At 35.8% G+C, this 22974-nt stretch overlaps 2 protein-coding genes across 2 annotated transcripts; one reads left to right on the forward strand and one right to left on the reverse strand.

Moving 5' to 3' along the window:
* Positions 1 to 8958: 8958 nt before the first annotated feature.
* Positions 8959 to 11936, forward strand: LOC133805430 (26S proteasome non-ATPase regulatory subunit 14 homolog). Its single transcript, XM_062243613.1, has 6 exons — positions 8959 to 9172; positions 9385 to 9562; positions 10118 to 10199; positions 10717 to 10893; positions 10971 to 11138; positions 11530 to 11936. The coding sequence occupies exons 1-6, from the start codon at positions 9031 to 9033 to the stop codon at positions 11719 to 11721; spliced, it is 939 nt and encodes a 312-aa protein (XP_062099597.1). The 5' UTR covers positions 8959 to 9030; the 3' UTR covers positions 11722 to 11936.
* Positions 11937 to 12089: 153 nt separating this feature from the next.
* On the reverse strand, positions 12090 to 13324 carry LOC133805429 (probable carboxylesterase 2). Its single transcript, XM_062243611.1, has one exon. It carries the CDS (start codon positions 13169 to 13171, stop codon positions 12176 to 12178), a length of 996 nt encoding a protein of 331 aa, XP_062099595.1. The 5' UTR covers positions 13172 to 13324; the 3' UTR covers positions 12090 to 12175.
* Positions 13325 to 22974: the final 9650 nt, after the last annotated feature.

The following is a 22974-nucleotide window of genomic DNA, read 5'->3' on the forward strand; positions in this document are numbered from 1 at the left end:
GCTCTAGAATAACATATTTCCCTTCTTTTTTTCTACGAGAACTCTATAGCGATGACACGTCGTTGCTATAAGGGGTGCAAATAGGCAACCAACTCTGGGTGGTTGAGTTCCCTCCCCATCATACAACAATGACAGGTCGTCGCTATAAACAAACATATTTCCCTCTTTTTTTTTACGAAGACCCTACAGTATCGTCGCGGTAGGGTCAGTTCCCGCCTCTTGTTCCCTCCAAATTCTTGGTACCCTAAAACGACGACGTAGGGTACCAGGAATTTGGAGAACCTGGTCGTGTGTTGTTGACGACCCTACAGCGACGACATGTCATCGCTGTTGCTTATTTTTTTTAATAAATTAAAAAAAAAAGAATTTTTCGTGGATTTCGACTACATACAGCAAGCTCTGCAACTTCCCCGTCGCATCAAGCACACCAGATCTATGCCTCCCCATGTCGCCCCACGTGTCGCGAGCTTTTCGCCTCCCAGTATCGACCAAGGTGCCATTTCATCCACGCCATTACCATTTCTAGAGAAGAAGAAGAACATGAGAGAAGAGGAAGATCAGGAAGGAAGGGGAAAAGAAGAGAGAGGAGAGAAAAGAAAAAGAAATTAAATATATGTTTTTTTTTTTTAAATATTAAATTAAATTTGTAATATCTATTTTAGATATTTTTTAATTATTAATTGGTTTGTTTTAGGGGTATTTTGGTCATATTTAAAAGTAGTTTGACCAAAATCAGACTTATGGTATCATTTTGTTCCATTTTGCAAAAAGCATGGTCCAAATTGTCATTTAACAAAAGAGAGAGTCTGATTAATAACTTTTGTAAAACACAGGATCCAAAATGATATTTACTATTTTAAATATAATATATGGGCACTTCTAAAGTCCCTCAGTTCTATTGGGAGGACTTAGTCCTTCACTAAATGTGAGTTGTTGGATGTGTGCACTTTTTGTGTTCAACGGCTAGATTTAATCTGAAAGCTTTGGGTGTGCAAAAATACTGAAATACCCCATATGTGTACCATTTAACCGGCTAATACATATACCAATATGCCCAATATTCATACAAAATAAAAAGTCAATGCAAAAATTAACTACTAAATGGTAATGCGGTGTGTCATTTAATAATTAATACATTTTAAAAAAATTATTATTAATATTAAAAACTTGCTACCACATTATATTCATTTCTTATACCGCATAAAAATAAATAAAACAGCTTCAGTTTTTGTTACGTTATTTTATTATACATTTGTCTAAGTCAATTATAATAGTTACTTAGTAGCAGTCAAATAGTTACGTGTCCACAATCGTAAATAAGTCTCAACTCTTACCTAAATTTACTATAAAACCCTTAACTGTACTATTTATTGGACCTAAAATTACGCTTCTACCCCCACTTATTTAAACAGTGCCAACTAAAAAAACACAACCGGTTATACAACCGGTTATAGCAAGTCAAAATACTAAAAAGTCAACATTTTAATACCAATATAAATTTGACACTTGGCAAAAATCTGGGCCCCACATGAAGGACTCAGTCCTGTGAGGGACGCCAGAATTCTCCATAATATATATATATATATAACTCAACACAAAAAACAATAGGTACTCATAGTGAATAGCAATAACTTAATTATGGGTTAACTTAATTAAGCCCATAATTTAAATGGACAATTTTTGGATGCAAGCCCTAGGGTTTAGAAACCCTAGGGGCGGCTGCATATGGTGGCTCGGCATGGGGTGCACAGGCTGCTGGGGTGCACGCTGGGTTGGGTAGCTGCTGGGCAGGTGCGCAGGGCTGCGCATGGGCGCGGGGCGCCTAGGCAGGGGCGCGCTGGGCATGGCGCAGGGGCACCTGGGCAGGGGTGCACGGCCTGGGCAGGGGTGCGGGGCCTGGGCAGGGGCGCAACGCCTGGGCGGGGCGCAGGTGTGCAGGGGCACGAGTGGGACGCCTGGGCTGACAACACGCAGCAGTCCGGCTGGGTGAGGCTCGGGCTTCAGGGCTCGGAACCCGGGGCTCGGGCCTTACAGAATTTTTCAAATAATTTTAACACAGAAAATTAAAATTACAAAAATTCTTGTGCCCCAAAATGGCTTACAAATTTCATCTAGAATTTTAAGAACAATTCCTAAACCCAAAACACCATATAATTAACGACCCTTAAGAATAAACTATCATCATACATACATCCATCCATTCACATATATAACAATAACATAAGAATGCATATTATGCCCACACAGTAATTAATGTATGCAGAGATTAATGACCGCTCTGGTACCAATTGTTAGGAACGAGTTTCCTAATACGCAGCGGAATGGTGGTGTGGTTGGCCCAGTGTACAACAAAATTTTTTGTAACATATTTAAACTACCTTTAAATATGCAGATCCATTAATATACATACATTAATCATAAACAAGATAAGGATAGAATTCATACCTCTTGAAGCCTATCAAGTATCATTGCTATCTTTTCATATTTAGAACGATCTTCCTATCCAAGCCGCTCCCACGTACTCACACCAAGATCTTCCAAAGCGTTCTCTACACCTCAAGAAATGTGTGGGCACTTAGAGAATGAAGGATAGTTTATTTATGATTCTACTTGATGTACTCAACTCATGAGATCAAGATAATAGACCTGAGAATTGGTTCTTTATTTTCAGGGAGAGAAAACTATCGTTCTATTTTTCACAGAGCGAATCTTCAGAGTTGTCTCCCTCACTTATCTGAATAATTTTCTGATTAGTCAAACTTAAAAGAAAATATTCAAAATTTAAAAATAAATATGTAACCATTTTACAATTTACTTTTTAATTAATTAATTATTCTATTAATGAAAAAAATCCAAAAACCAATCTTTGAATTATCCATTAATTAATTAATTAAATTAAATTAAAAATCCCATCCCTGAAAAAAGCTGGCCCTACACGCCGACTGTGTGTGAACGTGTAGCTTCCTAATTTCTAAGGATATTGGTTTTTCAAATTTTATTTAATTATTTATTCAAATTACTTTGTTAGATAAGATCTAACAACCTGATAACTAATTCAAATTAATTATCTTTTTAATTAATTATCAAATATAATTAATTATTTGAATAAATATTAATCTTTTAAATTCAAATCCAATTTGAACTTATCATATCATTATCTCCCACTCAAATAACGATATTTAATTAATTCTACCAATTAATTAAATCCAAAATTTTCGAAAATAAATATTTAATCTATTATAATTTCGAAAATTATAATTAATTAATTATTTAATTAAATTTCGAAAATTAATTTAATTATTTAATATAATTTCAAAAAATTATACAATAATTAAATATTAATTAATTTTATTAACTACAACTAATTTGTAATTAATTAATTAATCACTATTATCATATAATTGCATATTTGGCCTGAAGAACAAGTTTTTTCTTAAATATGTCTTTAAACTATTTTCCATTCATATCAACTCTTACCTTGAACAGTGTTGATAGAGCCGCTATGGGGACCTATGGACTTATAATTCCAAGCTCCAATAAATTTGAGATTATTAATTAAACTCTTTAATTAAATAATCTTAATTTATTAATCTCATGATTATTCCACTATAAATATGAGACTGCACTCTTGTAATTATAGACATTTCATTTACTGAGTACTTTATATTCATAAAGCGTCCATTGATATAATCATTGCATACAACTTGACCCTCTAATAATGGTTCATAATTAATCGGGAATAAAATTACCGTTTTACCCTTTTAATTATCTCTTGTTTCCTTAAGTACCATTGACTCTACTAGTGAAGGTTAATTCATAACTAAATTATGAATTTGATCTCAATAACCTTTCAGTCCCAAAAGTCAACCCTTAAGAGAACCATCATTCAATCTCTTGCGAGAAGGCATAGATTCCATATCTGTATACTATGTCCCCAGCCATCTATATTAATGAGTTCCCAAAACAAAAGTTTTTAGCCTGATCATTCTGACAGACCCTAACAAGTGAATCAAAGAACTCATATAACATAAATAGGAGTTCATAGTAACTTCAGGATTAAGATCTATTTGTATATGATCATCAGTTGATATATTTAATTAATACTTCGAAACGGTATTTAACTAAGTACTAATAAACATATTGTAGAGTCCAAGAACTTTACTTAGCTAGTTAGATAGTAGTATTATAGTATTTATAGTATTATCTTTGTAACTGTGGATTTTTGGTTCAGACCGGGAATTATTTGGACACTCATAGTAGTACTTATAGATTTTCTAAGTTTAACCTATAGTTTAAGAATATTGATGTTAACCTAAGGTTTGATTAATATGACTGATATTAAGGATAATATTTATTATACTATAAGGTTTAGATAAGAACCAATAGGATTTTAAGCACATGTTATGAATGGGTGATTAAGGATTAAGTATTTTGAGGATTTAATTTAATAAGGGGTAAAGTTTGAATGCTATAAGGTCAGTCAGCAGCTTTGAATACGTTGAGGGCTTAGTCAAGGCTGTTTACTCCATTCAAACTTAGCTAAAAATGTGTAATTTCGTGTTTAATTAATCAGCGTGTGCCGATATATCGCAGCACGTAGATACGGAAAACACGAGACGATGCACGACAGCCTCGGGCATGCTGGCCCAGGCGATATATCGCCTACAGGGGGCGATATATCGCCTCCTTCAGCATATTTCAAAAGTTTTTGAATTCTTTTTCCTTTCAGTCATTCAACCTCTTGATAAGTCCAGCATCTTTTTGAACGAGTCTTCAGCCTCTGCTGAACGATTATTCAAATTATTTTCACCTAAAAAGCTATTATTTTTATTCAAGTAAAATTTAGATCTTTTCATTCCTAAGCTCTATAAATAGGACCTAGTACCCAGCCATTATTCATCTTTTGCTCTAAGTTCAGAGGCTGCAAGTGCTAAGTGAGTGTGAGAGTGTAAACACCTGGGTTGGGGAAATCATAAGCTTGATCATCATAAGCTTATCAAACACTTTGGGAAGTAAGGTTCTATAGTATTTCGGTTCGAGGTTTAGATTGGTCTACAAATCTTCAAGGTATTTCTATACCCTAGTTCATTGGTATTATGTTATTTTCTTTCTCATAGTCTTCTACTCAGTCTTCTAACCTTATTCTTGTTTTGGTTAGGAAATCTAAGAACTTGCACATAAGTTTTTGGTAAGTATGTTTCTCAAAGGTTTAGTCATTCCATTCCTTCCATTCCTTTCATTTCTTTTTCTTCAAATTTACTCACCCTGTTATATATGGTTTTAGGAGTGTTCCAAAAGTCCCAACGCTGTCCTCTTATCCCGGTAACTTTGGTAAGGAAAATAGGATAGAAATGCATATGTTATATGTCTTATATGTTATCTTATGTTTCTTATGTTATGATATGTGTTATGATATGTATGTTGTAGGCTTGGGCATATGACCCATATGACTAACAAGACCCCAAATAGATTATGGGCATATGACCTACTTAGCTAGTAGGACCCCACTAATCTCATGGGCATATGACTTGTTTAGTCTATGGGACCCCAAGTAATAATGGCCATTATAGTATGTGTATGTAATCAGTGTTATGTTATGTTCTTATGTTTATTATGAAATTTATGTATATGAAGTATGTGTTAGATTTTCCTTGCTGGGCATTAGGCTCATTCCTTTTTGTTTATATGTGCAGGAAAATAGCTATTAGTGGCGGTAAGGTTCGTGGATGCTTGGAGATTGTGTATCAATGGTGAATGGACTCAAGGAGTCGAGAGTTCGATTTCGAGGAAGTAGTCTTTTATTTATGGGTTTATGTGTAATTGTTCCGCATTTTCTATGTAACTCCTTTATTTTAAATTATGTTTTGTTTTTAAGACAATGGGATCCCATATCCTTCTTGATATTTTTTGTAAGTAACTCTTATTTTTACAAGTTACCTAATAAAAATTATGGTATTTTCGAAATGTAAGCTTTATTAAGGATTTGTATGTATAGTTTCGTTAATGGTCCAAAAGTCTAGAGTAGTTGGGTCATTACACATATCTAGTCCAGTTCTATATATTCTCTAATATATAAAGCACATCCACTAAAGTGTCCTACCACACTAGTGATCCGGATCTAGATCACATGTATTCATAATACTAGTGAACTGTACTTGCAGTAATTAATCTAAAGATTCCATAACTTTATTTTACTGCGAACTATTCAAGTTCATTTATCTCAAACACAATCCTCCCGTACCAATACGTGTTTGAGATCACATATATGAACTTAGGAATTTTCCTGATATTTACATAATATTATCATAGAATAATATAGTCCATAAAATATATGCATAACAAATTCAATTTATTTATTTATTTCATAAAACAATGTCTACTACATATGCTTTCAGGGCACATTTCCAACACACATATGCTAAGGTTTGTGTAATTTGTAAATTGTCACAAACTTAGCATTTGTGACAGTGACCACCGTCACAAACATGTACTGTTGACCCTCTATTTGGTCAACGACATGGAGTCACTAAAATAGGTAGAAATAAATTGAATTGAACTCAAGAAGGTAAACAACACCCAGATTTATAGTGGTTCGGTCCCAAAGAATGGTAATGACCTACGTCCACTTCGTGTTCTTATTAATGTAGAACTTCAAAACCTGCGATCAGTGAACTAGGGTTCATGAGTTTCGCGAGGTTGAAGATGAGTACAAGTTTCGTGGATAAAAACACTATCTTTCTATCTTGATTACAAAAATGATCCCCCCCTCCCGAAATGAATCTCATAAGTCTTATTTATAGGCTCAAGGATGTACATGTGGGCTTATGGGCCGTCTCTAACTTGTGTTACAAGCATATTTAAATAATAATATTTACATATAAAGAAAGTCAAATATCCTAGAAATATCTAACTCATAACTGCATTCGAATTCAGGCTTCGGTCCTACGAGCAAATCTGGACGTATATGTCAGCACATCTTCTTCCTTGTTGTTCAGCATATTCCTTGCGCCCATCGAGCAACTTAATTTTCCTCTTTATAATCTGATCGTTGGTCGACCAGGTCTTTAACAATAATTAGTCATGTGCTATCCACGTGCGCCCCAATCGTGCCACGTCATCACACCAATATTTTGGGTAAACATGTACTTTAAAAGAAAAAAAAAAACTATCACAAACCCATTAATGGGTCGAAGCTCTTTCTTCCTTAACCCTAAAATCCTTAAACACTATCTGTTCCTCTCTCATTCTAAACCAGCGCCTCCCCCTCTCTCTCTCACACACACTTTCTCATCGTTTTTCTTTCTCTCTCTCTCTCTCTCTCTCACTCTCACCGACCCTCTCTTAGACTCGCACCATCTCTCCCTCACAATCTCTCTTCTCTCTTAGCCTCTCTCACTCACTCTCACCATTTCCTTTCTCTCACGAACGGTGCACAATGATGGCTTAGGCGAACGACACATGGTGGTGGCGAGTTGGCACGGGGTTGGGGTCGCGAGCTGGCTAAGGTCGAGGGTTGGCGTAGGGTTCGGGGTCATGGGTTGGCTAAGGTCGAGGGTTTCATGGGTCTGAGTTCGAGGTTGGCTAGGGGGTCGAGGTACCAGATCACACTCTCTCTTTATTATTCTTTTTTTTCTTCTTGATTTTAGTTTTTCAAGAACTAAATTTTTGTTTTTCTTACAGATGGTGGTGGCAGTTGATTGCAAAAATCTGGGTTTATTGTGTTTGTTTCATATCTGAGCTTGCAATTGGATAATAACTCTAAATTGGTCTTGATATCTAACTTTAAATCTTCTTTCTTTTCTCTGTAAATGTATGTTGTTGATGAACATCTTTCAAAAAACATATCAAATATATATGTCTATTAATATATGGGTCTTTTCTCTACTTTTCAGTGGTGTTTGCGCATGGTTCCTGGTAGTGGCGAGTGGCTCCTGGAGGCTTGGACTAGGGTAGTGGGTTTGTGGTGGTGTTCATGGTGATGGTTGCAGGGGTTATTTTCTGTTTATTTATGTTTGTAAATTCTAGATAATAAGTATAAATTCTTCTTGCTAAGTTTATAAATTTTGTGTTTAATTAAGTTTTAGTTTTGTGTATTTTGTATACTGTCGGATTTAGTTGTTAATTTGTGTGACAAATTTGTTAAGAAGTTTTAACGTATATGTTTTGATTTTTTTTAATATATTATTTGCGTCAGTTGGGCAGTGCCACAAACAAAGCATTAGTGATAGTGCAGAACTATCACAAAAGGTAATGTTTACGTTAGTTGTCAACTGTCACAAATGCTATGTTTGTGACAATGTCTAACTGACGCAAATGCTAGAAAGGTTTGCGTCACTTTTAAAACTAAATCAAAAAATCATTTATAACAGTTGGCAACTGATGCAAATAACATATTTTATAGTAGCGAGACAAACAAAGACAAGGACAAACTAAAAGACCTTTCTTAGCGGTGGCAACCAATGTGCATGGTACTCCAGTCGCATCCCCAATAGAGCCCGCTTGAAAACCACTCCTTCGTGAACCCCTTGACCCCAAATTTAAGATCTCGTTACCGAGAGAACGACCATATAGACGCCTAATCTCGCAACACAAAAAGAACCAAAGACCGATCCAGCCTCCTGAAGTCTAGGATTTAGAGCGTATGATCCATTGTCATCGCTCATGTTCAATGATCATACCAGAACCAACAAGATGCATAGGAAAGCCACCAACCACCAAAGGGGAGAAGCTTGGCCAACACATGTGAGAGACCCTTCTATTTCCATCGCTTGCCCCAAAAGGCCCCTCTCCCGGGTAGGGCACTGGCACCGTGCAAAGTCCCATTTACGAACTATTAATATTAAAAGAAAACATGAATAATTTTGTTTTTGGCCAGGAAGAAAACAGTAATAATAGTTACATTTATCTATGTAAAACGGTTCGTTTGACTTGAATAATAACTTGGGCCCTTTTATAACCCACTAATAATAGCAAAAGAAAGAAAGTAAAGAAGCATCAAAACAATCTTGTTTCCGAAGAAAACTTGGGGGTATGTCAGGTATGGAAAGGCTTCAGAGAATGTTCGCCGGTGCCGGGGGAGCTTTGGGCCACCCTCCGCCGGATTCTCCCACTCTCGATTCTTCTGAGCAGGTCTACATCTCATCCCTCGCCCTTCTCAAGATGCTCAAACACGGTACTTCTCTCAATTTGTCTATTGAATTTTCTGCAATCTGCTACTTGATTTCGATTCAAATCCTATTTGGGGTTCAGCCTACCTTCTCTTTTGAATTTAATAACAGATTAGGGAGTGCGATCTTCTTTTAAGTAATCAATGGGATTTTACAGTGTTTTGAAACTTAATTTGTCATTTTGATGGGTCTGGATGGATTTTGGGTATCTTTTTAGGGAGAGCTGGGGTTCCGATGGAAGTCATGGGTTTGATGCTGGGAGAGTTCGTGGATGAGTACACTGTTCGCGTTGTTGATGTATTTGCAATGCCTCAGAGCGGTACTGGTGTTAGCGTTGAAGCTGTTGATCACGTGTTCCAGACCAACATGCTCGATATGCTTAAACAGACTGGGCGGTATATTTATACATTTGTTCTGATTTTTTTTTCTTTCCCTTATGTGGTTATCGGACTTGGGTATTTTTAAAACCGATGCTTAGATTATGAAGTATGAGATGTCTTGTTTCCCAAATTTATTTTTTACAATCTTAAGTGATTAACATGTACTTGTCTTAAGATAAACTAAATCAAATGCTTTAGAAAAAAATTAGAGAATCATAAATTGGAGGTGGATGAACAATTGCTACAAATGTGTGGATTTGGTGATGCTTCTTATTTCTTAAATTATGAACCTACTTTACTATTTCTAATTATGACAAGGACTATCTCTATAATCTTGTGTGCTAATATTTTTATAATCTTGCCTGGTGTAGTGTCGACACCTATAACAGAGTAAGTGAAGATTTTTCCAAATATTTTTATTGAAGATATCTAGTGTAGTTAGTTAGTAAAGCTTCAATGGCGAACATACTTCTTTTAGAATTGGTTCATTTTCAATTTTGTTGTTATGATTGGCATTTTAATCATGTTGCTGCTGCCTACTATCGTCTTTTATTTTGGTTTATGTTGCAGGCCGGAGATGGTTGTTGGGTGGTACCATTCACATCCTGGGTTTGGCTGCTGGCTTTCTGGTGTGGACATTAACACACAACAGGTATTATTTTCTACTTGTCGTTTCGGCATAGATGTTACAGAACTTTTTAAAATGCATTAATGTTGAATTATGGTTTCTTTATATCTTATAGATATCTAATTCTCCTTGAAATTATTTTGTTGGCAATTCTCCAATGTTCAGAATTGATAATTTTATTAACAAAGCCAGTTATGTGTACATTTTTGTTTAGAGTGAATATATTTGAATGGCCTACATATATTTTGTTAACTTTCTGCACGGATTTTTGAGTTAAATGGCCATAAATTTAAAGATGATGAGTTTGTGATGACTAGATTTTAGATATTAAAGACTGTATTTTTCTCCCCATCCTTGTGTTGTTAATGGCTTCAGATATCATTTAGTCATTTGTAACTCTTCTACACATGGTATATATGGTCTATGTTTGAACATGTATTACAGATTATTTGTGTACAATGCTGCTATAAAAGGAGTAGAATGCTATTCATCAATTGTAATTCTTGTCTAGAAACTATAACTCATTGACAAATTTCTGTAGAGTTTTGAAGCATTGAATCAACGCGCTGTAGCTGTTGTGGTGGATCCAATTCAAAGTGTAAAAGGAAAGGTGGTGATTGATGCTTTTCGCCTGATCAACCCACAAACCATGATGCTTGGCCAAGAGCCACGTCAAACCACTTCCAATCTTGGCCATCTGAATAAACCATCCATTCAAGTGAGTTATAAGGATAAATAAATAGATGCCGATATTTGTATTTATAGCTTTTTAACATTTCACGATCTCTCTTTCAGGCCTTGATCCATGGTTTGAACCGCCACTACTACTCCATTGCTATCAATTACAGGAAAAATGAGCTTGAGGAGAAGATGTTGCTGAATCTTCATAAGAAGAAGTGGACTGATGGTTTAACACTTAGGCAGTTCGATTCTCACTCCAAAACAAATGAGGAGACAGTTCAGGTGAGTGAAGGGTCGCGAGTGTTATAGTCATTTTAAAGGTTATCTCTCCTGGTTAAAAAAAATCATCTATATCTTTGTCCAGTATGCTAAATATAGTGAAAAACATGGTAAGAAGAATAATTTCTCAAATTATTTTGCCGCAAGGAATCTTTAATATGCATGGAAATCTTGTACATGCCCCTAGCCATTTTATCTTGACTTTTTTTTTGGGATCTGTCTACTTTTGGGCCTCCTGGAAAAACTTAACCCATGAGTCTGGTTTTCCTGATAGAAAGATTTATATTTTTGAACTGTTATGTGAACTAGATTATAGACCAGACCAGTTCAGATACTTTTTTTTCACTTATAAACCCCGTCATCTGATTATTGGTTTGTGGGTTGGGATGTTCAGGAGATGCTAACTTTGGCGGTTAAATACAACAAGGCAGTACAGGAAGAAGACGAGTTGCCCCCAGAGAAGCTTGCAATTGCAAATGTGGGAAGACAGGATGCGAAGAAGCACCTAGAAGAGCATGTCTCCAATTTGATGTCTTCGAACATCATTCAAACTTTGGGAACGATGCTCGACACTGTTGTCTTCTAGAGTTCCTAAACTAAAGCAAAAATCCTTAATATCCCACAACCATGTAGCTCTACATTCTGGTTCTGCTTAAATTAGTCTTACTATAAACTAGTCAATGTGTTTAGACATGAGACGATTTAGTTTCGTTACTTCATTGACCAGAGCCGGCCTCAAGTTGGACCAGCTACGTGGTGAAATTGAATTTGCTTTCAATACTAATCCTTTTATGATTTTAATTGTCGGCCATCGACTTGTCTTACCATGCCAAAGATTTCGTTTGAGAGCGACATATGCTCAGCTTTCATGTCCTCGTTTAAGTAATGAATGACATCTGTCATACTTTAATTATTTAATAATGCTATTGCCAATGCAAAAAAACAAAGCAAACCTAAAAGAGAAGGTAGACTATGTTAATGACATATTAAAGCAGTACATGAAAGCAATATTTGTGAAAGCTGCTCTCGATCTTTCATTACTAGATCACCTTTTGGTTAACGAAAGTAGCCAAACGGTTAATCAAGGCCTTGGCATTTTCGGAGTTGGGGTTGAGAATATGGAACACATGGTCCTCTTCTGGAGTCTCCATAATGTCTATGGTGCCTCCCCACGTACTTTTGGCCACTTTTTCATAGTAAAGCCACCCTCGATCCCTCAGTATGTCCTTCCCTGCGACAAGAACCAATATCTTGGGACAAGGTGCTAACCCTTCTAAACTTGGGGCTCCCTCAGCGAACGGGTTTATGAGAGGGTCGTCGTTTCCCTTGTCCGAAGGGCAAACGACACTCCACCACCGGTCCACCATTGTCTTCCGAACTAAGTCATGGACCTCCGAACCAATTGGTTCTTCTCCCCAGAAATAAGGCTGGATTGAAGCCAACCCAGATATCTTCAGTCTCGGGCTCGGGTCCTGCTCGGATATTCGGCAGATCAGGTGGTGGGCAACGTTGGCACCCGCGCTGTCTCCCGCCAGGAAAACCCGGTCAAAATCAACGTGATCTTTCAGCCACGGCTCCGGCGACTGAACACCGCCTTCAACAGAATGTGAAGACACCCACCGGAGCGCTTCCCAGCAGTCTTCATAAGCCGTCGGAAGAGGATTCTCCGGTGCAAGCCTGTAGTTGACAGAAACAACTATGATTTGGGCCTCGGCGGCCAGCTTGTTGAGGCTGTTATGGTAAACTGGGTCGCCAGTTGAAGATATGAAGAACCCTCCTCCATGAAAGTAAACAACGAGAGGAACAGGCTTGTCGGTTTTGAGTTCGGGCCTGTACAGTCGGGCAGAGACGCCGGTTTGAGGCACGACGAGGACATCTTTAGAGACGACGCCAGTTTGAGGATCGAGACCCGTGGGTGCAACTTGGGTCCCGGCAAGTCTCTCGATGGTTCCGTCTTTGTAGACTCGCAGGTATGGAAAGGCCTCGATGGAGACTTCTGGTGTGGTTGAGTCAATATCGTTTGCGAGCGATGTCATGTCTCTGTATCTGTAAAGACTAATAGATAGAGCTAATTGATAAGCCTAAGGTATCGAGTGAAAGGCGCTTTCATATTCTTAAATAGAGGAAACACATCAAAACAGACAATGTGATATGGAAAGTCAACATTCTTGACACGTGGAAGTAAAAGGTGGATTTCGTAATGGAGCTTAAAATAGTTAAACATATTGTTTTTTCTTATTTTATATAATAATGACTTGGTATATATAATTTCAATTCACCAATCAACAACAAGGCACCAACTAATTAATTAATTATAGAGCTGTTTAAGAAAAATATTTTAAATATTAAAGCATATTCGTATTGTGGAGCCTAAATTAATTACTTGTAGCCGCCGCCTAATAGTAATAATTGCAGTCCAAGCTAGGGTATTATAATAAGCAGACTTTCACATTGCCATCATTATATCAAGTACGTTTAACAGTATTTTTGAAGAAATTTTTTTGTAAATATAGAACTTGTTAGTATTTTTTAAAACTTAGATTAGTAATTTTGAATAAAAAAAGATCAAAAACGTAAAAAAAAGTAACAAAATACCAAAAACAAAAGGGAAATTTTACCTAAAATGCCTAAATTAGCAAAACTTTTACAATTTTAATGTCAAGGGAAATTTTGAACTTTTTTACTATTCCTAATTATCTTATATACTATTATATAAATTTAAATATTACCCAAATACTATTTAGACTCTACCGCTTACATCATCATCATTTCTAAACAAAAAGATAATTTTACATCATCGTCATTTCTAAATGTAAAAAAGTAACAAAATACAAAAAACAAAAAGAGAATTTTACATAAAATGCCTAAATTAGTAAAACTTTTACAATTTTACTACCAAGCGGAATTTTAAACTTTTGTACTGTTCTTAATTAACTTATATACTATTATATAAGTTTAAATATTTCACAAATAATATTTAGACTCTACCGCTTACATCATCATCATTTCTAAGTATTGTAAGTATTTTTTTTATTTCTTACACTCTCTTTAAATATACACGGCTCCCTATTCTCACTCACCAATATCAATGTTTATTTCACATTTTTATTATTTACACTCTTTCCACTTATTATTCTACTTTTTTTATTATGTCACCTATACTCTACACATTTTCCTATATGATGTTGTTGACTATTCTTATTCTTTCAACAACTCCTACTTCTTCTTCTTACACCTTTTAATCATTTCTTTTCTTTTTTTTCTTGCACATTGTCCAATACCTCATACTCATTTCAGTTTCTATTTATCTTCTCAATTTTCCCTCTTTTTTTCTTCAAAGATAAATAAAATTTTTGGATCTCATATTCTTCATAATAGTTACTACTGAGACAAACTCTGGTTCTACCTCTCCATTTGCAAATAAAGCTCTCACTCTCGATTCTCGTGTTGTTGCTTTTAAGTTTATGTTGTGTTGTTTGTTAGTTATCTTAATGTTGTTATTATATAGATTACATTTATGATGTTTACTAATTTTTTTTTATCAAGAAGAAATTTTTTTTTGATCAAACAATCAGGGAACAACAAAAGGCAAGAGCAGAAACTCCCCCAACAGATTACAAGCAATAAATAAACTCTAACATTTACCTCTCTTTAGAAGAAAACTTCCTAGAATTAATGTTAAGCACTCTTGATTTTACAGAGAACCTAATCAGGCTACCAATTTTAGAGATAGTAAAGCAGTTATTATCAAAGCAACAATGGTTCCTATTTAACCAAAAAAAATAGGTAGTAGCAGCAACAGCCGAGGCCACCACATGGTACACCCAACCTCTACTGCGACCGGTCAACCACACTAGCCAATCCTCAAACTTCTTAGGCCAAATCACCTCACCCAGCCAACCATAAACTTTCTGCATGACCCTCTTGGAGAAAATACAGTAAAAGAATAAGTGGGAATGACTTTCATCAACCTGAGCACAAACCGGGCATAACAGAGAGGGAACAATCAAGTGACAGTAATGAAGTAAGTCTCTAGTTATAAGATGATTATTAACAGCTTGCCACAAAATGAACCCATGTTTTGGAGTTGAAAGTTTGCACAAAACAATTCTCTCATAAGCTACCTGCTCGCCTGGAAGATGCTGAGAATAGAGTTTGCCCAACTGAAGCTTTCCATTCACCACAGCAGTCTCCAAAACAGTGCTAGACAAAGACCTACAAAGCATAATGAGTTTCCGCCAATACCATCTAGAATCTTGCTTTAACATATAGTCCCAAAGGTAAGTCCCTTTTAAGTATATACAATTCACCCATTTCACCCAAAGTTGATCCTGCTTTGAAGAAATAGCCCAAATAAATTTAGCAAGCAAAATCTTATTCCAAGCTGGCCCCTCTCTAAAACCCTGCCCACATAAGACTTCGAACGACAAACTTGCTCCCAAGAAGTAAGATGAAATTTACTACGGCAACCCTTCTCTCCCCAAAGGAAAATTCTACAAAGACGATCAATGTCTCTAACTACACTCTAAGGAAACAAAAATATACTCATCCAATAGTTGCGAATCCCCAACAAAACTGAGTGAACCAGCTGAACCCAACCAGCATAAGAAAGGTGATGACTAGCCCAGACATTCAGACGCAACCTAATCTTCTTGAGAATAATATCACAGTCGGTTGCCTTCCATTTGGTATGTCTCAGAGGAACTCTAAGATACTTCAGCAGAAAGAAACCTTCAACCAGATTAGAACACTTCAGAACAGGAGCTTTATCAACCTCGGACAACCCTCCAAAATAAATGTGAGATTTATTTTTGTTGATAGACAAGCCCGAGGACGAACTAAACTCAGCAAATGCCCTTTGCAGGATTTGCACAGAATAGTTTTAGCTTTGCAAAAAATAAGAAGATCATCAGCAAAGCAAAGACTAACAAGATTAAGAGATTTACACAAAGGGTAAAATCTGAAATCTTTCTCCTTGGAAGCTTTAATCAACAATCAGGTGAGATAATCCATCACAATAACAAAGAGCATAGGTGAGATTTGATCTCCTTGGCTAAGCCCTTTGCCTCCCTTAAAATGCCCTTGAATTCTTCCATTCATCACCAAAGAATAGGATGTACCCCTCAAGCACACCATGATCCATCTTATGAATCTACCAGGAAAACAAAGAGCATTTAATAAATTCTCCAAGAAATCTCAATCAATAGAATCATAAGCTTTACTAATATCAATCTTCATCACACACCGAGGAGAACTGTTTTTCCTATTGTACCTCTTAATCAAATCTTGAAATATGAGGACATTGTAAGCAAGCGATATATGTTTTATAAAAGCACATTGATTTTGATTAATCAATGAAGGGAGAACTGTAGCAAGCCGGCCACAAATCATTTTAGAGATGCATTTATATATAGTGGTGTAACAAGCTATAGGTCTGAAATCAGCTGCATTAGTCGGTTGATCCACCTTAGGAATGAACGAAATAATGGTATCATTCAGAGAGAGAGGGATGCTACCTGATTCAAAGAAGTCAAGGACAGCCATAGACACTTCCTTGCCTATATCCTTCCACAAAGCTTTGAAAAAACCAACCCCATAACCATCAGGACCTGGGCTCTTTATCGTGTGAATACTAAATAAAGTTGCTTTAACATCTTGAGGGGAGAAAGGTTTGATTAAATCCAACTGGGCATCAAGACCCAAAACCGGGCCATAATCAATACTTTGACGGTCAATACAATCAGTAGCCTTACTAGCACAACCCAAGAAACTCTTAAAATGCTGGAGAAAATGATGAATAACCTTCTCATAATCTTCCACAAGCTTACCATCAGCAGAAATATAAGAAACAATCTGACTAGCAACTTTCCTTTTCTTCAGACTAGCATGGAAAAATGAGGAGTTTTCATCCCCAAAATGAAGCCAAGTAATTTTACTCTTTTGGCGAAGAAAACTTTCATAGATTTTCTCCTATCTACTAAACTCCAAGTAAGCTTATCTTTCCGCAGAAAGCAAACAGTTATTATTAGGATCAACATGAAGGTTGGTTTGGGCCTGCTGAAAGATGGATTTGCTTCTCTCATAGTTACAGAAAACATCTCCCATAGCCTGCCAATTAAAATTCTTCAGAACATGTTTAAGACGAGTGAGCTTCCAAACAATATTCTCCAAGCCACGACCCTCAAAAAATAAAGGCTTAGACCAGCTAGCTAAAACCGTCTCCCTAAATTTGGCATGAGAATACCACATGATATAGAAACGAAACGGCTTCACCCCCATCCTCCTGACTTCTACTTGCTTGATAAGAATAAAACTATGATCCAAAATCACCTCCCATTGAGAAAAGGCAGAAGCCAACGGGAAGGAATCCATCCAAGCCTCATTAGAAAACACCTTGTCCAACTTAGAGAAAATACGAGTCCTCCCTTCTTGATTATTAAACCAAGTATTTCATCAACCAAACCAAGAGCAAGCCACTACCGAGCATCCTCCATTTCCTTCAGTGAAATAGGTCTCCCACCAAGTCTATCAGCAATGTCAAAGACATCACTGAAGTCCCCCATGATGATCTAAGGTTTTATAGGAAAATGCAAGTTAGTCAAATCATACCATAAATTCCGCCTAGCCTCCAAACAGTTAGAGCCATACACAATGGTAAGACAAAAATCTTGGTTTCTACTACAAATTCTAACTCTACAATGTAAAAACTAGTCACTCTCCTGAATAACATCAATATTAACCAGACGAACTTTCCAAATAAATAATATTCGACCCTCCAAGCACAAGCTACTATAATAATTCCAACCAACAAAAGTAGAACACATTACTTCCTTAATTTTCTCTCCCTTGACTTTAGTTTCAATTAAAGCCCCAATACCAACTTTATTCAATCTACAGACATCCAAAACCGACATCTATTTATTCTTCCTATTCAAACCTCTAACATTCCAGCTCAGAATGTTGCAAAACTCCATTCAGACCAACAGTCAGAAACGAATCAGTCAAAGTCTTTTGCTGCTCTTGGAGCACACTGTATGAATTCCTAGATTGTTCAACTGGAACCGGTTCAGCAGGTTTCACTACCCCAGTTCTTCTCGGAAATGACCAGCTTAACTCATTGAGACCAGCACTTGATTGAGATACTCCTTGTTGAGTCTGCTGAATCGGGATAGTGCTGCTCAGCTTTAAACTATCTGCATCTACGACCTTAGTTGGATCAGTATCTAGGTTGCTCTTAGACTCTTTCTTCCTCCATGCTACTTCAGAAACATATTTACAGAAGACTACTGTATGTCCCAACTTCTTACAATTAGAGCATTTGGTAGGTAACCATTCATACTCAATAGATTGCTCCATAATTTGTCCCCTCTCATTTAGATAGTTAATGTATTGAGGAAGATTATCTGCAATTTCCATATCTACTAAGACTCGGGCAAACTTAATCATAGACCTATCCTTGGTGATCTTATCTATCATTATAGGTTTACCAATTGTACTGACAAGAGCACTCAAACACTTCACTCCCCAATTTTGTAAACCAAGATCAGGTAACCTGATCCACACAGGAATTGATTTTACTAACCTCAAGGATTCAATATATGTTGTTGAGGGACGTAGAACAACAAGCTTCTTGTCAAAATGAATCACCCCTGATTCCAACACCATATCGCGTGTAGCTTCCTCTCTAAATTTCACCATTGTGAACCCTGCATTCATTCGAGCTACTCGTTCAATACCGAGCTTGCCCCAAATCTGTTTTATGAACCCTTCAAAAATGGCTAATGGAGGATTAACACCTATCACCACACAAATCAGAGCAGATTTCCAAAATGATGCTTCCACTTCAATCTCATCAACATCCAATTTAGCAACTAACTTACCATCTTTCTAAATTGGCTTCGTGTATTACAATTGTGTACAACCATAGGAAGGAAGAGATTCCTTAAAACGAGCCTAAGTTTCTTTTGTCGAATCTTGGAAAGACCTAGCTTCAACCTCTGCAGCCCATGACATTAAAACGTGATCACTATCTTGAGCGATTATCTCCTTCGCAGAGGATCCAAAATCCCTAGGATCAGACCCCTGCTCCTCAACAACATCAACCACCTCCTCAGCAAGCACTTCCTCAACAGTCGGAGACGGATCAACATCACCGACATTGGATGAAGGGAGCTCCAGCACTACATCTTGTTTGACTAGCTTATGCACAGATTTGCATCTCCTCGCCATGGATAGAGAGAAATAAAACAAATTTTTTTAATTTTTGATGTTGTTTATTTGTTGTTTTTATTTTAGCATATCAATATCATTTTTATATTATAAAGATATATTTCTTTTTAGATGTTTTGTAGTTATTGTTTAGTTTTTTTTTTCAGCTTTTAAGTTTGTTTTATTTCTTTTTGAAGATTACAAATGATAAAAATGTTGATCATACGATTCAAGCAATACTTTTTTTTTTCTTTTTAGATGGGATGAGTAAACATGTTGTTGATGATACACTGTCCATTTTTTTTTTCATTTCTTGTGTCCAACACCTCTCTCTCCATCTCTTTCTTTCATTCCTTCTTCTTCTTCTTCATATTTTTAAGACAATGTTGCATTGTTGTTGATTTTGCGTTGACTATCCAGATTGTATGCCAGGATCATTGACAACAACGTCAACACAACATGCCAACAACCCCACAACAACAATGTTTTAAATTGAAATTAAAAAATACTCTCATTGTTTTCATTATACTACCCATAATTTCAATTCAGTGTTTTTTCTTCTAGATTTCGAAAATAACCAGAAAGCAGCTAGACAACAACAAAATTTGATGAATAAATTAGACCATAAACAAATTTTCACTCGATTTGAAGGGTTCTACAAATTTAAACTAGCATATTAGAAGTTGTTTAGAAGATTTTAGTGATTCAATTTTTGCGCAATTAAATGTTTGGGTTTCATTTTTTACCAATTTTTTGGTTTCAATTTTGCAAATTGAATGTTTTTCTTGGTTGTTGCCCTGAGATCTTACTGTGGTTTTAGGTACTATTGCTTTGCAAAGCGTAATTGGTGGCATCCATGGAGATTTTTCATTGCTCTGAGGTTCTTTGACATAGGTGATTGTTGTGGAAATTAATCTACGCAAGTATACGCAGTCACACAAGTAATATAATGATAAGTAAGATCGTCTCCATAGGGATTGCAAACAAAATTTAATGTAAAATCAACTAATTAACAACTTGAAATAAATGGAAAATATGGGAATGATTGTAATATAAATCTGAAATTAAATGACTGTAAATAAACCAATTTAAAATGTAACTATAATGACAGAAAAATTAATTGCAAGAAAAAGTATCTATGGAATGATAGACTTGAATAGCTAAATCCCCCTATGTTTTATCTGCCCAGTTGTTACAGCATTACTTCAGCAAAACGCACAGAGTTAACTAGAATTCCTTACAAGCCCATGAGATTTTTCCAAAACTCATGAAATAAGTTCTATCATCTAACCCAATATATTCCTATATTAAATCAGATTCAAGAACATAATTTAAGCATCAATTCTCAAAGTTATGCAAGGTAGTAAAATATTCCTATTCTACTTACTAAGAACAACCTAGAAAATGGGTGTTCTCTTGCATCATTCAAGTACCAACTACTAAATTTAACATTTCCAGTATTAAATCTAGCTTAATAACCTGCCATTAATTTCCAAACAACAACAGTAAATAAACATGAAGCTCACTTGAATGAACAATGACAATTTAGCTTAAGTAATGCATTCAAATTTAAAATACATGACAAAAGGGGTTTTTAACCATTCAAGTCTCAAAAAGCTTAGCTCATAACTAAAGTAGCAAACATAAACCAAAACAGAAAATTAATATCCATGAGTGCTAGAATAGCTATGCAAAATAAGAAAATACAAAATAGAGAAGAAAGGAAGAAATGAGAACAAAGCCTAGATTGATGGTGTTGTAGGTTGGATCTTCTTGTCCTTATCTTCCTCATTCAATTCCTTGTGTTTCCTTCTTTTTCTTCTTCTTCTTCATGCTCTTTTTTTTCTGCAACTCTTCTCCCACGTTAATGGCAGCTCCTATATGTTGTAATCAATGTGATGGTGGCTGGTACTTAGTTGCCTCCTCTCTAGGGTACAATTTTCATTTTACCCTAATTAAAAAGCCCACTTTCTTCTCTTTGGTCCACTAGTCCAATCCACATCAGCCAGCTGACCTAACTTTTAAGTGACTGCCACATAAGCGCTGAGTTAGATGAAGAAAAGCCTGTTGGTATTTTGTCCACGTCATTTCCCAATACCCAGAAATGCTATAGCATTTCTCCAACAATTCAGCAGCATTTCCAGCTTAGTGTTCTCTTTAGCCTCGGATTCCTTTCTTTCCCTTAGCGATTCAAAAATTCCTTTCCTAAACAACAAAACAAACAGAATTAATTAATTAATTACATTTAATACTAACAACTTAAAAGACTCCTAAATTAGTACACTAACTAGAAAAGAAAGATAAAAACTAATCAAACTTACAAACAACATCACATTCATTACTCTTTTCACTAAAAATCAAGTTCAAAGCGTAATTGGTGGCATCCATGGAGATTTTTCATTGCTCTGAGGTTCTTTGACATAGGTGATCAACGAAGGAGAAGCTCCCTAATCATTACCAGCCTGTATGTTTCTAAAAAAATTGGTATCGTATTTTGGTTGAATTTCTATAGATTTTCCCCTGCTTAGTGGTCATCAATTATAGTGATTTTCTGTTTTTGGCTGCTAGAAATTTTCAAGGTTGTGGTTAATTCTTTATTTTGTTGTTGTCGGTGAATGGGTCTCGTAGAAAAGGGAATGATTATCGATGAATGAGTCTCATAGATGATTTTTGAGCTTTGTAGGTTAGATTTTCAGTAGCTTTGATGGTTGGTGTTGATGGTGTTTTCCATAGTTGTCGCCGTTGACTGGAGCTTTAGTCTTCCATGCAAAACGCCTCCATTGAAGAAGAAGTCGTATAAAAGTTATTATACCCGTGTTACTTACTGTAAATATGAAAGAAAAAAAAAGGGACCGTATATATATATTTTCTTTATTTTGTGTATATATGATAAAACCCCAAAAAAAATTATATTTATGAAAATTCCCTCTGTATAAAATTTGATTTGGTCGATGTAGCGACGAGGTCCACATAATTGCTCGAGTCGTGGGTCGAATATTTATACTTTTCTTTTCTAGGAGAAATATGTGAAGGTGAAAGATACACGAGCCTAGTGATTGTGCAACAAAGATCTAGTGATTGTGCAACAAAGATCTGCTCCATTATAATATATATTACCCTTGCCCCACAAAATGCACAAAAATAGTCGAAACTTAGACATTAATTTTATTTATGAATAATTTTTCATTAAATAGTAGCCTCCCGACGAGTTTGTTATTATTTAAAATTCAAATGTAACCTTATTGTATGTATTTTTCTGGTGAGAATTGAGATACATCAATTTGTATTAAGAACTTAGATGATGTTTGGTTGGGAGTAATGAAATGGAATAGAATAGAAATGAATTAATTTTCATTTTATTCATTTGTTTGGTTGCATTTTAGGGTATATGAATGTCATTCCAATAGAATAATTTTTCTATCATTTTGATGGAATGACTGTTTCATTTGAAAATGGAAAGAAAGACCATTCTAATGCAAGATTGAAAATTTATTCCACTCCATTGCATTCCTATTCTTTTACGCATTCTCATTCTTATTCCTCTATTTTCATTCCCTCCAACCAAACTTCACCTTATTGTTTTAAGAAAATTCAGTTGGCTTATCTGACTCTTGAGGTTAAAAATATTTTA

Source organism: Humulus lupulus, chromosome X (genome assembly GCF_963169125.1).
Source record: "Humulus lupulus chromosome X, drHumLupu1.1, whole genome shotgun sequence".
NCBI lineage: Eukaryota > Viridiplantae > Streptophyta > Magnoliopsida > Rosales > Cannabaceae > Humulus > Humulus lupulus.

Excerpts from the sequence above, each read along its gene's own strand:
- LOC133805429 (XM_062243611.1), bottom strand. The coding sequence starts at position 13,171 with ATGACATCGCTCGCAAACGATATTGACTCAACCACACCAGAAGTCTCC.
- LOC133805430 (XM_062243613.1), top strand. The coding sequence starts at position 9,031 with ATGTCAGGTATGGAAAGGCTTCAGAGAATGTTCGCCGGTGCCGGGGGA. Across the intron at positions 9,563-10,117 it reads ATGCTTAAACAGACTGGGCG|GCCGGAGATGGTTGTTGGGT; the intron begins GTATATTTATAC and ends TTTATGTTGCAG. Across the intron at positions 10,200-10,716 it reads TGGACATTAACACACAACAG|AGTTTTGAAGCATTGAATCA; the intron begins GTATTATTTTCT and ends AAATTTCTGTAG.